Genomic DNA, 13449 nt, shown 5'->3' on the forward strand with positions numbered 1-13449 from the left:
ATATTCACAAAAAAGCCAAATAATTGCATTGATAGCTCTAGTGTAATGTACACAGATTATTCACTGTTCTCTCTGATTGCTTCATTTTTAAATGTTATAGCTTGGACCAGCCAAGGCGTAATAATCAACAACAGGAATTAAGTTCATTATTGATATTTATTATTAAATACATAAAGGATTCCCGCTAGCTTTATCCGTTTGTTGTCAACCCAACATGGGGATCACACCAAACAGGATGTAAGTATTTAGGGAAGTGCCACAAAATAAACAACAAACAAAATGAATGGAAAAGTTGTCAGCCCGCCCTCACAAGTACTACAAGCAAAAACGATCCTAACTGGGCGGACTAACAAAAAGAAAAAAACCAAAAGCTAAAAGGACAGCAGGAGGCAGTGCAAAAACTGTGAAACAAAAACACAAAAATTACTAAATGCATATTAAATTAAAACATTAAAACACTGCCTACCTGCATTGCATAAATAAACACTTCCAAATCAAATCTTGGTGTATCCGATCTGGTGCAACCCTAGCAAATAAAACAATATATAAACACACAATTCAATCAGCTTAAAAAGACCAATGTATAAAACCTACCTGCGGCGTCGAACACCCACACCCAGGTAACGCTACCAGCCGAACACCATCAACAATACAGTCCTGTATAAAAACACCACATCAGCACAACTTACTTAAAAGAATCACTTTAAAACAATTTCCCCCAACCTACCACAGCCAGCAAACAGCGTGGACCCAACACACAGCTGGTCTAACACACGGGAAATTGACACCTGGCCACCACCCTTCCAGCTTCCCTTTTATGGAGGCACAGGCTGGAGAGAGTGCGACACCTAATGGTGCCACCTGTTACATAAACAATACAATCTTGATTAAAGTTTCACAAATCACAAACATGGTTTTAAATATTCTGCTATTAGAGCAGAACAATCTAGTACAGGTTTGAAGAGTCTAGGTGTTGTAGTTTTTAAACTAGAGTCGATTAAAGATGCCGAAGCTATTGAAAAATTAGGTGGAATCTATGGCAAGCCGTTTTAACATAAATTCGGTTTCGTCTGACTATCCGTAATTACGTTCTAGATATCTAAAAATGCATTTTGACCAGACAAAACTACATTTTGACTATCCTGAATGGTAATTTAAGATATCTGCATTTACATTCTGACTAGTAAGAATAATAATTCGAGATACTTTCTATTACATTTTGACGAGTCAAAATTTCTTTCAAGATATCTCAAATTACGACACTGGATCTGTCATTTGATGGGACACATCCGTAATTACAATTTAAGATACCTTGAACTTAATTATGAGTAGTCAAAATTACAATTTTAGATATCTAAATTAAGAATTGCGCCGAAGCCCCTTTGTGCTGTCCAAACAGTTGCCTGCAGAATTGTATGTTTCATGCAAAAAATTGTCAGTAAATGCCACAATGCAGAAAGAGCTCAGCTATGTTGGATAGGCGGAGAACGCAAAACTTCATCAACTAAAAAACTGCTTCTCAAATCTGCAAAGAATTTATTTATTTCCGACAAACCGAATGCACTTAAAAACAGCTTTGAAAAGCTAAAATTGCCATTGTCAAAGCATTTTCGACATGAAAGTTGTGCATTTTCAAACATTTGTTTTCGTTTTTTCTCATTTTTATTGTTTTATTAAACTTTCAAATTGCCACGCAAGTCAGGGACGTTTTGACTATACAGAATACATATTCAAGATATCAGTAATGTCATTCTGACTAGTCAGAATGTTAATTTAAGATATCTTAAATAGAAAAGCTGTGTAATTCAAGATATCTAATTCATTTAGAGATATCTTAAAAGGTATTCTGACTAGTCAAAATTACAATTCAAGATATCTTTAATTTAGATTTGTCTAGTCATTATTTGCATTTAAGATATCTATAATTTAGTTTTCACTAGTCAAAACTACATATCTCCTATCCAAAAATAAAATTAAAATATCATGAATTATGTTGTCTTTGGAGATATCTTTAGTTACAATTATGACTAGTCAAAAGTAAAATCAAGATATCTTGAATTTACTTTATGACTAGTCATAATTTAATTGTAGATATCTGAAATGTGTATTTCAGATAGTCAATAATTCATTGTAGATATCTTGAATTGAAGTCTAAATACAACTCTATGGTAAATCTGACGTGATTTTGTCTAGTCAAAATATAATTAGATATCTTAAATCGCTAAAACGTCTAGTCATAAGACAGTTTGAGATATCTGGAATGTAAGGGCGGCAAAACCGAATTTATGTTAAAACGGCTTGCTTTTTAATTAGGTGGAATCGCCCTTTAGCCATTTCCAGACTCGGAAGCTAGAATTGGAAACCAACTTTCAGCTCAGAGATCAGCTATCCTCCTCCTCGCCACAATGGCAGCGTTCCTCCCACCGTGCATTTTCTTGAAGTCTCAGAAAAATCACAATCAGGTTATAAAACAATAGCTCAGCTCTCTCTTCTTCTTTTGTCTCAGAAAAACAACTCGCGTTAGGTCGCGTAATAACGAAGCACAAGCACATGGCGCCTGGAGGCGGGGCGCTACAGCCCCCCACCGCCAGGAGGCGGCACCCTGCTACAGAGCCGAGCCGAGCCGGTGGAAACGAGGTCACTTCGAGCCGAGCCGAGCCGAGCCGAGCTGCGGATGTAGAGCCGATGGAAAAGGGGCAAAACTTATGCTATAAATTACAATATGACTGAAAAGTTTTTTTTTGTTTTTTTTTTAGTATTTCCATCACCAACTGAAAGACATATGTCAAAAAAGACCTTCCAATTTCATAACTGTGAGGGAGTCCACCCCCAGTCTGTCCCCCTTTTTCCCGTGTTCCCACCAACTTGCAACGTAAGGTTGCACCCTTGGATGCGGGCACAGAAAGAAAAAAAGCTGTAGGAAATTTTGATGGGGATTTTCCCTGTCAGGCCAAAGTTGGTGGGCACTTGTCCACACAGTCCTTCAGAAAGTTACGCCCATGATGGTTGTTATTGTCTTCAGAGTTGGGTAGGACCTTGTTACACTTAGTTATATTTATTTGAGAAAGGTTTTATGGGGGGAAATGCTTTTAGGAGTAGTTTTATTACTAAATATTATGAAATATCGCTTCTCTTACTTGAGTAAAATTTATGGATACGCTACCACTTTGAGTAATATTGAATGAAAAACAAGCTCGTCTTAACCAGAACATTTACTAACAAACGGTTTTTATTAGAGTTTCATAAGTTTTATATTGAAAGAAATGTATTTGGAAAGTATTTTCTTTTGCCTGCTTTTGTTTTTTTCGTAATTATGTAACTTATGTGTATTATTGTTATTTCCTTCTTTATTAACGAACCAGAGTCACGTCGATGTAGCACACTTCCATCTCACTCACGGTGCAACTAAAGATACAAAAAGATGCCGCTAAGCACACGGGGAAATAGTTCCCACTCGCGTCTTTTTCTTCTTTCAGTGTTTTTATAAGAGCTAACCCAAAAACTCTAGTTTATTCAACTCTTGGAGGTCTGGCAAAATTATCAAAAAGTTAAAAGTTTATCTTTCACAAACTCACACGTTTAGATTCAAGATCTAAAACTCGCTAAATCTACTTGATTTAAAGAGAAGATAGACACAACTAAATGCGACTCAAATGTTTACAGTGTAGTAAATCCATCGCCAAGTGAAAGATACGTCACAAATTACCTTCCAATTGAATAACTGGGGTTGCATCCGCGTCACCCACCCCTCTTCCCCGCTACGCGTCTCCACCAACTTGCAACACAAAGTTTCCCGAACATCTTCACAGATTATGCTGCGAATAAAATGTAAAAATAAATAAATAAATAAAGTGGAGCCTACGCATGCTATGAGATGAGTGACTGAAAATAGCTTATAAATGAATTTCTAAAGCCATTTGTTACTTAATATTGTAAAATGCCGTGAAAGCATTTAAGCCATCGCTCAAATGGCTTAAATGCCATTAAGATTTAATATCTGAGCAGGGATATAAAAAAAAATGTCTGAGCAGGGATATTAAAAAAATCTCCTAAATTTAGCACTCACACAATGTGCTAATTGGAAGTAGCGCATGGCAACGTTTCTTTTAGAGATCTTCTCTCTAAAGGTAGAGAAGATCTCCAAAGCAAATATTTTAGACTTTAAAAACTGATGATGTTCATTATTATTATTATTATTATTATTATTATTATTATTATTATTATTATTATTATTATTATTAATGTTCTTCTTACCTGTCATCCGACCTGAGTCCTTTCTCACTGTCCTTTCTGTGTGAAGGTTAGGTAAAGAGTGCCGCTACAGGAAATTTTTGTTCCATATGTAAAGTGCGTTATAGACGAGATCAGGCGTAAAACAAGGAAAAGAAACTGAGAGTTGTTTACTGCCCTTGAGCCGCACCCAAAGAGATGCTTCTCGCCTTTTAAGTTGTTGTTGTGTATGAAACACTAGGTCAAATAAAAATAATGATTAAGTGTAACTGGGTCTATATTAATAGTTGTATATTTTCACAAAATGTTTTCTTTAATGTATTTGTCCTCTTATACTTGACTGTCCTTGTGTTCATATGCTATAAGGGGTTTGGTCCTCCAACTCCGCCTTACTTTCTTCTTCTTTTGTTCAGGGTCCTCCAGGACTGTTATAAATATTAAGTTATTAATTTCCTCTTCCCTTTTGTTACTCGTTCCACTGGGGAGATTCGAGTTTTATAATCCATTGTAATCCTTTCATTTATATTGTTCAAATGTTTATTTTTCCTTATGTATTAATGATAGGTGTTTGAACATTTTCATTTGAGTTGCTATTACTCAAATGCAACATTTCTAACATTTGATGCATGCTAACACTATTATTTTGTATAGATCGGGTTGGAGAACTGGAGCACATGCTACATGCTAATGCTAATATCTCCCGATTGACAGATTAAATAAACGGAGACCGCCTCCAAACCCAGACTTGGTGTTTTGTGGTTTGTCCGATCACCTCATAACACACACAACGCAGAAGTCCACCGGTCACACAAGCACATAACTGGAAGTGGCACATGGCAACGTTTTTTTTTCGAACCAGAAAACATCACTCGTCTTCACAGGTTCCTCACCTCTCTTGTGCCCAACAAGAGCGCCACCAAGCGAGAATTGTTATATTTCATTTACCTTCAGATTTTACAACCAAACAGCCTCCAACACGTAGGTACGGAAGAGGATTAGGGCCACCGAGAAAAAAGAATTCTGAGATTAAAGTCTTTAATCTCAGAATTCTGACTTTAGACTTTAAACTCAGAATTCTGACTTTAATCTTAGAATTCTGACTTTAAACTCAGAATTCTGACTTTAAACTCAGAATTCTGACTTTAAACTCAGAATTCTGACTTTAATCTTAGAATTCTGACTTTAAACTCAGAATTCTGACTTTAAACTCAGAATTCTGACTTTAAACTCAGAATTCTGACTTTAATCTTAGAATTCTGACTTTAAACTCAGAATTCTGACTTTAATCTCAGAATTCTGACTTTAAACTCAGAATTCTGACTTTAATCTTAGAATTCTGACTTTAAACTCAGAATTCTGACTTTAATCTCAGAATTCTGACTTTAAACTCAGAATTCTGACTTTAATCTCAGAATTCTGACTTTAATCTTAGAATTCTGACTTTAAACTCAGAATTCTGACTTTAATCTCAGAATTCTGACTTTAATCTTAGAATTCTGACTTTAAACTCAGAATTCTGACTTTAATCTTAGAATTCTGACTTTAATCTTAGAATTCTGACTTTAAACTCAGAATTCTGACTTTAAACTCAGAATTCTGACTTTAATCTTAGAATTCTGACTTTAAACTCAGAATTCTGACTTTAATCTTAGAATTCTGACTTTAAACTCAGAATTCTGACTTTAATCTCAGAATTCTGACTTTAATCTTAGAATTCTGACTTTAATCTTAGAATTCTGACTTTAATCTTAGAATTCTGACTTTAAACTCAGAATTCTGACTTTAAACTCAGAATTCTGACTTTAATCTTAGAATTCTGACTTTAATCTTAGAATTCTGACTTTAAACTCAGAATTCTGACTTTAATCTTAGAATTCTGACTTTAATCTTAGAATTCTGACTTTAAACTCAGAATTCTGACTTTAATCTCAGAATTTTGACTTTAATCTTAGAATTCTGACTTTAAACTCAGAATTCTGACTTTAATCTTAGAATTCTGACTTTAAACTCAGAATTCTGACTTTAATTTTAGAATTCTGACTTTAAACTCAGAATTCTGACTTTAATCTTAGAATTCTGACTTTAATCTTAGAATTCTGACTTTAAACTCAGAATTCTGACTTTAAACACAGAATTCTGACTTTAATCTTAGAATTCTGGCTTTAAACTCAGAATTCTGACTTTAATCTTAGAATTCTGACTTTAATCTTAGAATTCTGACTTTAAACTCAGAATTTTGACTTTAAACTCAGAATTCTGACTTTAAACTCAGAATTCTGACTTTAATCTCAGAATTTTGACTTTAATCTTAGAATTCTGACTTTAAACTCAGAATTCTGACTTTAATCTTAGAATTCTGACTTTAAACTCAGAATTCTGACTTTAATCTTAGAATTCTGACTTTAATCTTAGAATTCTGACTTTAATCTCAGAATTTTGACTTTAATCTTAGAATTCTGACTTTAAACTCAGAATTCTGTCTTTAATCTTAGAATTCTGACTTTAATCTTAGAATTCTGACTTTAAACTCAGAATTCTGACTTTAATCTTAGAATTCTGACTTTAATCTTAGAATTCTGACTTTAAACTCAGAATTCTGACTTTAATCTTAGAATTCTGGCTTTAAACTCAGAATTCTGACTTTAAACACAGAATTCTGACTTTAATCTTAGAATTCTGATTTTAATCTTAGAATTCTGACTTTAAACTCAGAATTCTGACTTTAAACTCAGAATTCTGACTTTAATCTTAGAATTCTGACTTTAAACTCAGAATTCTGACTTTAATCTTAGAATTCTGACTTTAAACACAGAATTCTGACTTTAATCTTAGAATTCTGACTTTAAACTCAGAATTCTGACTTTAATCTTAGTATTCTGAGTTTAAAGTCAGAATTCTTTTTTTTTTTTTTCGGTGGCCCTAATCCTCTTCCGTACGTAGGAGCATAATCAGACCAAAAGTGTCTAACAATCTTAAATCTGGAGGTTCAATTATTTCTTTGTTTGGAACACCACAGTTGCCTCGCCAATTTACTTGAAACACAACGGTAACCAAAAAAAAACAAAACAAAAAAAAAACAGTGATGATAAAAAGCTTCCAGAATTGTGCATAATTTCGAATATCCAACTTGAGACCAACTTCACTGCGGTAATTTAAGAGATTACTCCCCTCCTTTAACGTCCTTCCTACAGATCCCCACCCACCCCCTAAAAAATATCCAAAATTTCTTTCCGGGATAGCAATGTACATATTAGCCATAGTTTAATTTATATATTATTTGAGTTTTCATACCTACTGATGAACTGTGCGATAGATAATAAAAAACAAAACAAAAAAAAAAAAAAAAACCTTAAACTATTATGATGTTGGTAGCGGGAAATTGCACACCACGGACTGTAAAACATTCCACTCAAACGTGTCTCGAAAGGTGTCAAAACCAACCTGTCAGAGAACGCCCACCATTTAGGGTTTTCATGGATAAGAAACATGATAACATTGAGAATATTTTTAGAAGTTGCCTCATCAGGCATATCTAAAGCCGTTTTCTCATTGTGCTCTATCGATCACTATTCTGCCAGTGATCGCCCCCTCGCGGAAGCACGCACTTCAAGTTGATGTTTTGTTTTGTTTTTTTGTTTTTTCTTTGCTCTTCAACACACCAATATGACAGGTACAAATGCGCATGATAATATTTCTGGCTGAAATGTTTTCATATTACTAAATGAAGCGTCTCTTTTGCGTAGTAAATTTGGTGTTTCTCTTTCATGAAATATAAGGCCTATGGACCTCGATATAATTTTCTTTTATTTTTGTGTATTATATACAAAACCTCCCAAAACGCACTGACTCATATGAATATTTAAAAAACTGTCAGCTGTCCTTTTCCTGTCTCTGAATGTTTCTGGAAATTAGGTTAAAAATTAGTTTAGAAGCTAACTGGTCCCACTACACTTCTGATTCAGTCATAGAGCAGATCAAATTCAAATTTATTCTAAATCTTGACTGATATGGAGTCATTTTAGCAGGCAGGGGCATTTGATTGAAGGCCAAAGTTGAGTAACTATATACATTTTATTATTTATAGTAGGCTACCTATACATTTTATTAAATGACACGCAGCCAACAAACGATCCCAAATTATCCAAACTATTCACTTTACAGATTGATGTTCATCACTGCATTGTTAGCACAAAATTGACAAAACCAAGAGTTTATTTTTCCTACTGTAACATTTAAAAAATGTCAGTTGTTCTTATTTGTATATATATTCGATCTATGCTTTGCTGCACAGAAAAGTTGTATAAGACGCCGAGTTAAACAAACAACAAAAAAGCTTGATACGAAGTTACGTCGGGGAATACGTTTATTTATTTATTATTTATTTATTTATTTATTGACTGATTGATTGTGTGCTTTCTCACCAACTTTCATTCGTTCATTTGCTCTTCACCAGGTGACAGCACACGATGCAACAATACACCAATGTGGAAAACTCGCAACGAGACAGCTACATGTCCTACAAAGTCATTTGTACATCTCAGCAAGACTCACGTTGTTTGAGCTCTTTCGACCGGCATGGAAACAATAACAGCGACCAACTTCAATAAATATTCCTTTTTTTTAACTATCATTTCCCACAGTACCTAAACGCACCATGACACTCCTGTCGTCACGCGGTCAATGACATCACGCAAAGCGTAAGTGACGCAGAGGGTTCAAAACACGTTATAAACGTAACCGGCTTTTTCTGAGCTTGATCTTCACCACACCACGTTTCAGCCGTCCAGAAAGAAGTACTGTCATCCCCCGGGTTGCTATAGAAACAGTTGTCTTTAATTTGTCCATGGTTTCACCCTCTTCAGGATCTGTTAGTGGCTGATGAAGGTAGTTAGCACTGCTAGCATAGCTGGTGAACTTTCATCATCATCTCTGCTCAGTGACTGAGGTTCAACTTTAACCAGCTTGCGGGAGGCACCTCGGTAGGAAAAGCTGACTCAGACTCGGGCGCTGGGGCTTAACTTCAAAATAAATGTACATAAATATATTGTTTTCTCATAGCAGTGTGCTAGCCGTTAAAACCGTTCCAGTTGGAACAGCCAGGCTCACTTCCTTGTGCCGTGTTCGAGGTCATTCTGTAGCCCCATCTAAAGCAGCTGTTTCCGGGATACAAAACATGAAGAGCCTCCCGTACTTCTGCCGAGGAGAGGTCGTTCGAGGATTTGGAAGAGGAAGCAAAGAACTCGGAATTCCCACGGGTGAGGCAGGAAACAGGCACCAAACTATGAGGTTTACAGTTAGATAATATACATAACTGTCTACGTAAATAACGTAAAGTCTATGGTAACAGATTCTTTACTGATTCTCGGAATTATGCAGAGGCTGGATCGTAACGTAACCAGTCCAGCTAAGTGGTTTTGTACGTCACCGGAACCGTAATTTACGCTTTACGTGAGCGTTATTCGCAAAAATCATTATAAATTTGTACGTAAACGGAGCTAATCTTTTTACGTAGGTATGCGAGTTGCGTAACGGAACTTGACTGATGCTAAGAGCGCAGCTGTTGACTCAGTATGTCCTTGTGATTCTGTCCAAAATGTGAAGTTGTGTTTTATGTAACATGACATAAATAGAGGAATTGAGCAGACGGACACAGACCAATACATAAGAAATAAAGAAATGTATATGGAGTTCCTCGGGTTGGTAGCAAAGGCACGTTTCTTCTTATAACTTTTACTTTATCCATTTTATCCATCGTATCCATTTTTATCAGGAGTGAATAATGCCAGCGAACCGAACAAGTGTGCATTGTTTTTTCAAAACATGATTCAGAATTTAACAATAGTCACCAAATAATATGGCCATACAAAATACTTGCAGCTAAAATGTGTTAAATATCGAATGTAAAAATTAATTAACATTACAGAGGTAGTAGTTTTGAATACATCGTTAATTGAAGAAACTAAAAGATCATCCCTTTTATGTGTAAGTATATGCAGCAACATAACGTGTGAATGTTTTTATTGTTAAATAATAAGCCAGTTCAGATGTTGTGAAAAGTAATTTTCCAAACTTTCTCCAACAGAGATGAACTTTTTGATTTCACAAACGAAGCAGGTCTAATCTACCAAAAATAAACCTTTTTAAAAGAGTCTAATTAGATAGTCTTCTGTTTTTGAAACACTTCAGATAACCTAGTTAATAGAACTTGGATGTACGTAATTACACAACAAAATGATTCAAATTCAGATGTGCTGTGTGACATGCCTATTAATTTGTTTTATCTGGTGCTGCATTGTCAAGGTCAGAATAAATCCTCTAAAGTAAATAAATCTAAGCAGAGTTGCAAATATTGTCTTTTTTGATCAACTTTAGTTTTATCATATAAAAAGGGGGAAAAAAACATATAATAAATCAGTTGTTCCCTTCTAAAAATAACCAATTCAGTCACTTACAACTTATAGCATTTATCGTCTTGCTTGCCTCTGCCTCTTTCTTTACTTTTGCCTGTTTCTTTGTTTTTTATTCCTCTTTTCTCCTTCTGTCTCTTATGTTGGGATTTACAGCCAACTTCACGGATTCGGTGGTGGACAATCTTCCAGCAGATATCAGCACAGGAATCTATTACGGCTGGGCATGTATCGGGAATGGCGACGTTTACAAAATGGTGATGAGCATCGGCTGGAACCCGTACTACAAAAACACAAAGAAGTCCATGGTAAGCGCAAGTTGGGTGGCTTTCATTTCAGTCATAAAACTCATCCTCACTTTAAACCTGTTTGGTTGGCTGATGGTATGTGTAATTTCTTCCGTTGAAACCTTTAATCGTCCCTGAGTGACAAGATCTGAAAAGTTATCTGAACAGAAACTAAAGCCCTGTTCTATGCATTTGACCTAACATGGCTCCAGGAAATAAAGTTACTCGAGTTTTTGCATTGAATTGGGCAGATGTGTGTTCACGGCATCAGACACCTGCTTGTATCAGGGTCGTTTTGCTCTGCTACAAGGAAAACTCCAGATGGAATTGTGATTGATTGAGCATTTCAATAAATTTTGGCAAATTATCTGCTTTTGAAATTCATGTACATGTGTTTGGGGTTCTAGGAGACGCACATCATTCACAAATTCAAAGAAGACTTTTATGGACAGACTCTGAGTGTCGTTCTGGTGGGCTACATCCGCTCAGAGAAGAGCTTTCCCTCACTCGGTATGCTGTCATCTGCGTTTTTCGAAACTGGAATATGAAAGTCATATTCATGCATTTGTACTTTAGTGAAAGAAACGAATCAAAGTGCCAGCAACACAGTTTCTTCCCTTTTCTTGTGCTATTTATCTCCTGACGCACAAACTGCCCTTTTATCCTTGCTGACAGAGGATCTCATAGCGGCCATCAACAGTGACATCGAGGAGGCCAAGGTTCAGCTGGAGCTCCCGGAGCACAGCAAACTGAAAGAAGACAACTTCTTCACCAGCATGACCAACTCGTCTCCGGTCTCTTCCTCATCCGCTGCGTCCACGTCTCAGAGCATCATCAATGGTCACTGATGGCTGGCAGAGACGGCAGCGCTTTGTGCCCTGAGCACGTTTCTGTTTACATGTACAGCCTTATTATAAAATCTGTCAGCTGTCACATAAACAGTCAACCTCTGTGTCTTTTCACGTGGTTCTGTGTTAAAACGCTATTTTCTGACATCAGTTGTTAAACTGCACACAGCCTGAACTGTATATATTCTTGCATTATTATCTGGACCTTCTGTATATTTTGAATCTTTTAGTAGAGAGGACAAATAAAAGTCACTGATCAGGTGTTTTTTTGTTTTTTTTTTATTAAATGAACCATAAACTTAAAAAAAGATAACTCATTATCTTCATATACCTGTCAGCATTGCAGCATCATTGTCCATAAAAGATAATATTGCGTAGTTCATCACCATCAAAACTATAATTAAGTTGCAACTTATGTAACCTTCATGATGAGTTTTACTATTTCATGCTGCCAACACCGTCTGCTGCAGTGTTTCTGTTGGAGAAACGCTGCAGCAACAGTGTTTCTATCTGTCTGAAATCCTACATTCGACCAGATTTGGTCGAAGCAGAATACACAAAGACGTTTTAAGAAGTTATACCACATACCACTGCAGGATTTGAATGTGTTGATGCTTGATATCAAGGTCTTGGTTTTATCAGCCAAGGTGATGAACGATTTGGGGAAAAACACTAAGCTTGAATGACTAAGCATTTTTTTCCCCCCTTTTTATTAGTTATAGTCAAACATTTTTGAATGATTAGACTAAAAAATGTTATGTGTTTAATGTGTATATACAGCAAAAGCCTTACAAGTTTATGAACATGAATTATTTTTTATATAATCGTATGTGAAAGTTGGAAACAGACAAACTATTGCCCTTTAAAAAATATTCAGTTTTTGTGAATGCGTTAAAAGCCCTTGAAGGAGTATTTACTTTTTACTGTTTCTTTTAAATTTGAGATAACAGGAAACTGTGGATGTGAAGTTTTTACATTCTCTGTAAAGCCTGTTGTAATTGCTGGAAACCTGCATCTGTAATTTTTTAGGTCTATTTAATTCATTAAAGCCTTTCTGAGGCCTGAAATTATTATCCTATGTCATAAATGTTGTCTTCTTGCATTATAAAATATGATGCACTAACCAAAGGCACTTGGTTTCTTTTTATTATTGCTTTTAAATTAATTTTGTTTTAATCAGAGTCCAATATTTAATTAAAGTTATCCAAAGTGTCTTGACATTTATCTCAGAAATTGAGAAAGAAACACGTTTCCGTACCAGAGGCGGGTTATGTACATGTATGGTTTCCGGTAAAAGTCACTTCAGTAAAATATGCCTGCCGGCTAAAGACAAGCTATTGTCAGAGTCCTCAATTAATGGTCTACAAATTACTACATTCATCACCATCAAAACTATAATTAAGTTGCAACTTGTGTAACCTTCATGATGAGTTTTACTATTTCATGCTGCCAACACCGTCTGCTGCAGTGTTTCTATCTGTCTGAAATCCTACATTCGACCAGATTTGGTCGAAGCAGAATACACAAAGACGTTTTAAGAAGTTATACCACTGCAGGATTTGAATGTGTTGATGCTTGATATCAAGGTCTTGGTTTTATCAGCCAAGGTGATGAACGATTTGGGGAAAAACACTAAGCTTGAATGACTAAGCATTTTTTTCCCCCCTTTTTATTAGT

At 35.6% G+C, this 13449-nt stretch overlaps 1 protein-coding gene and 1 long non-coding RNA gene across 4 annotated transcripts; one reads left to right on the forward strand and one right to left on the reverse strand.

The window, feature by feature from the left end:
* Nucleotides 1–101: 101 nt before the first annotated feature.
* LOC116730051 (uncharacterized) lies at nt 102–869 on the reverse strand. Its single transcript, XR_004341244.1, has 4 exons — nt 728–869; nt 595–657; nt 467–526; nt 102–401 (listed from the first exon to the last, which is right to left on the reverse strand). It is a non-coding gene; the product is annotated as an uncharacterized LOC116730051 (long non-coding RNA).
* Nucleotides 870–8921: 8052 nt separating this feature from the next.
* On the forward strand, nt 8922–12845 carry rfk (riboflavin kinase). Of its 3 annotated transcripts, none has more exons than XM_032579016.1 (5): nt 8922–9209; nt 9289–9485; nt 10794–10945; nt 11332–11434; nt 11600–12845. In XM_032579016.1, exons 2-5 carry the CDS (start codon nt 9404–9406, stop codon nt 11770–11772), a joined length of 510 nt encoding a protein of 169 aa, XP_032434907.1. In that variant the 5' UTR covers nt 8922–9209; nt 9289–9403; the 3' UTR covers nt 11773–12845. The 3 variants fall into 3 exon arrangements, with proteins under 3 accessions (XP_032434907.1, XP_032434908.1, XP_032434906.1); XM_032579017.1 differs by having other exon boundaries at nt 9292–9485; XM_032579015.1 differs by having other exon boundaries at nt 8922–9485.
* Nucleotides 12846–13449: the final 604 nt, after the last annotated feature.

Source organism: Xiphophorus hellerii, chromosome 12 (assembly GCF_003331165.1).
Source record: "Xiphophorus hellerii strain 12219 chromosome 12, Xiphophorus_hellerii-4.1, whole genome shotgun sequence".
Taxonomy (NCBI): domain Eukaryota; kingdom Metazoa; phylum Chordata; class Actinopteri; order Cyprinodontiformes; family Poeciliidae; genus Xiphophorus; species Xiphophorus hellerii.

Bases quoted from the DNA above. Each gene is read 5' to 3' on its own strand.
- rfk (XM_032579015.1), top strand. From the start codon at position 9,260: ATGTACATAAATATATTGTTTTCTCATAGCAGTGTGCTAGCCGTTAAA. The intron at 9,486-10,793 runs GTGAGGCAGGAA...TGGGATTTACAG, and splicing joins AGAACTCGGAATTCCCACGG to CCAACTTCACGGATTCGGTG. The intron at 11,435-11,599 runs GTATGCTGTCAT...CCTTGCTGACAG, and splicing joins GAAGAGCTTTCCCTCACTCG to AGGATCTCATAGCGGCCATC.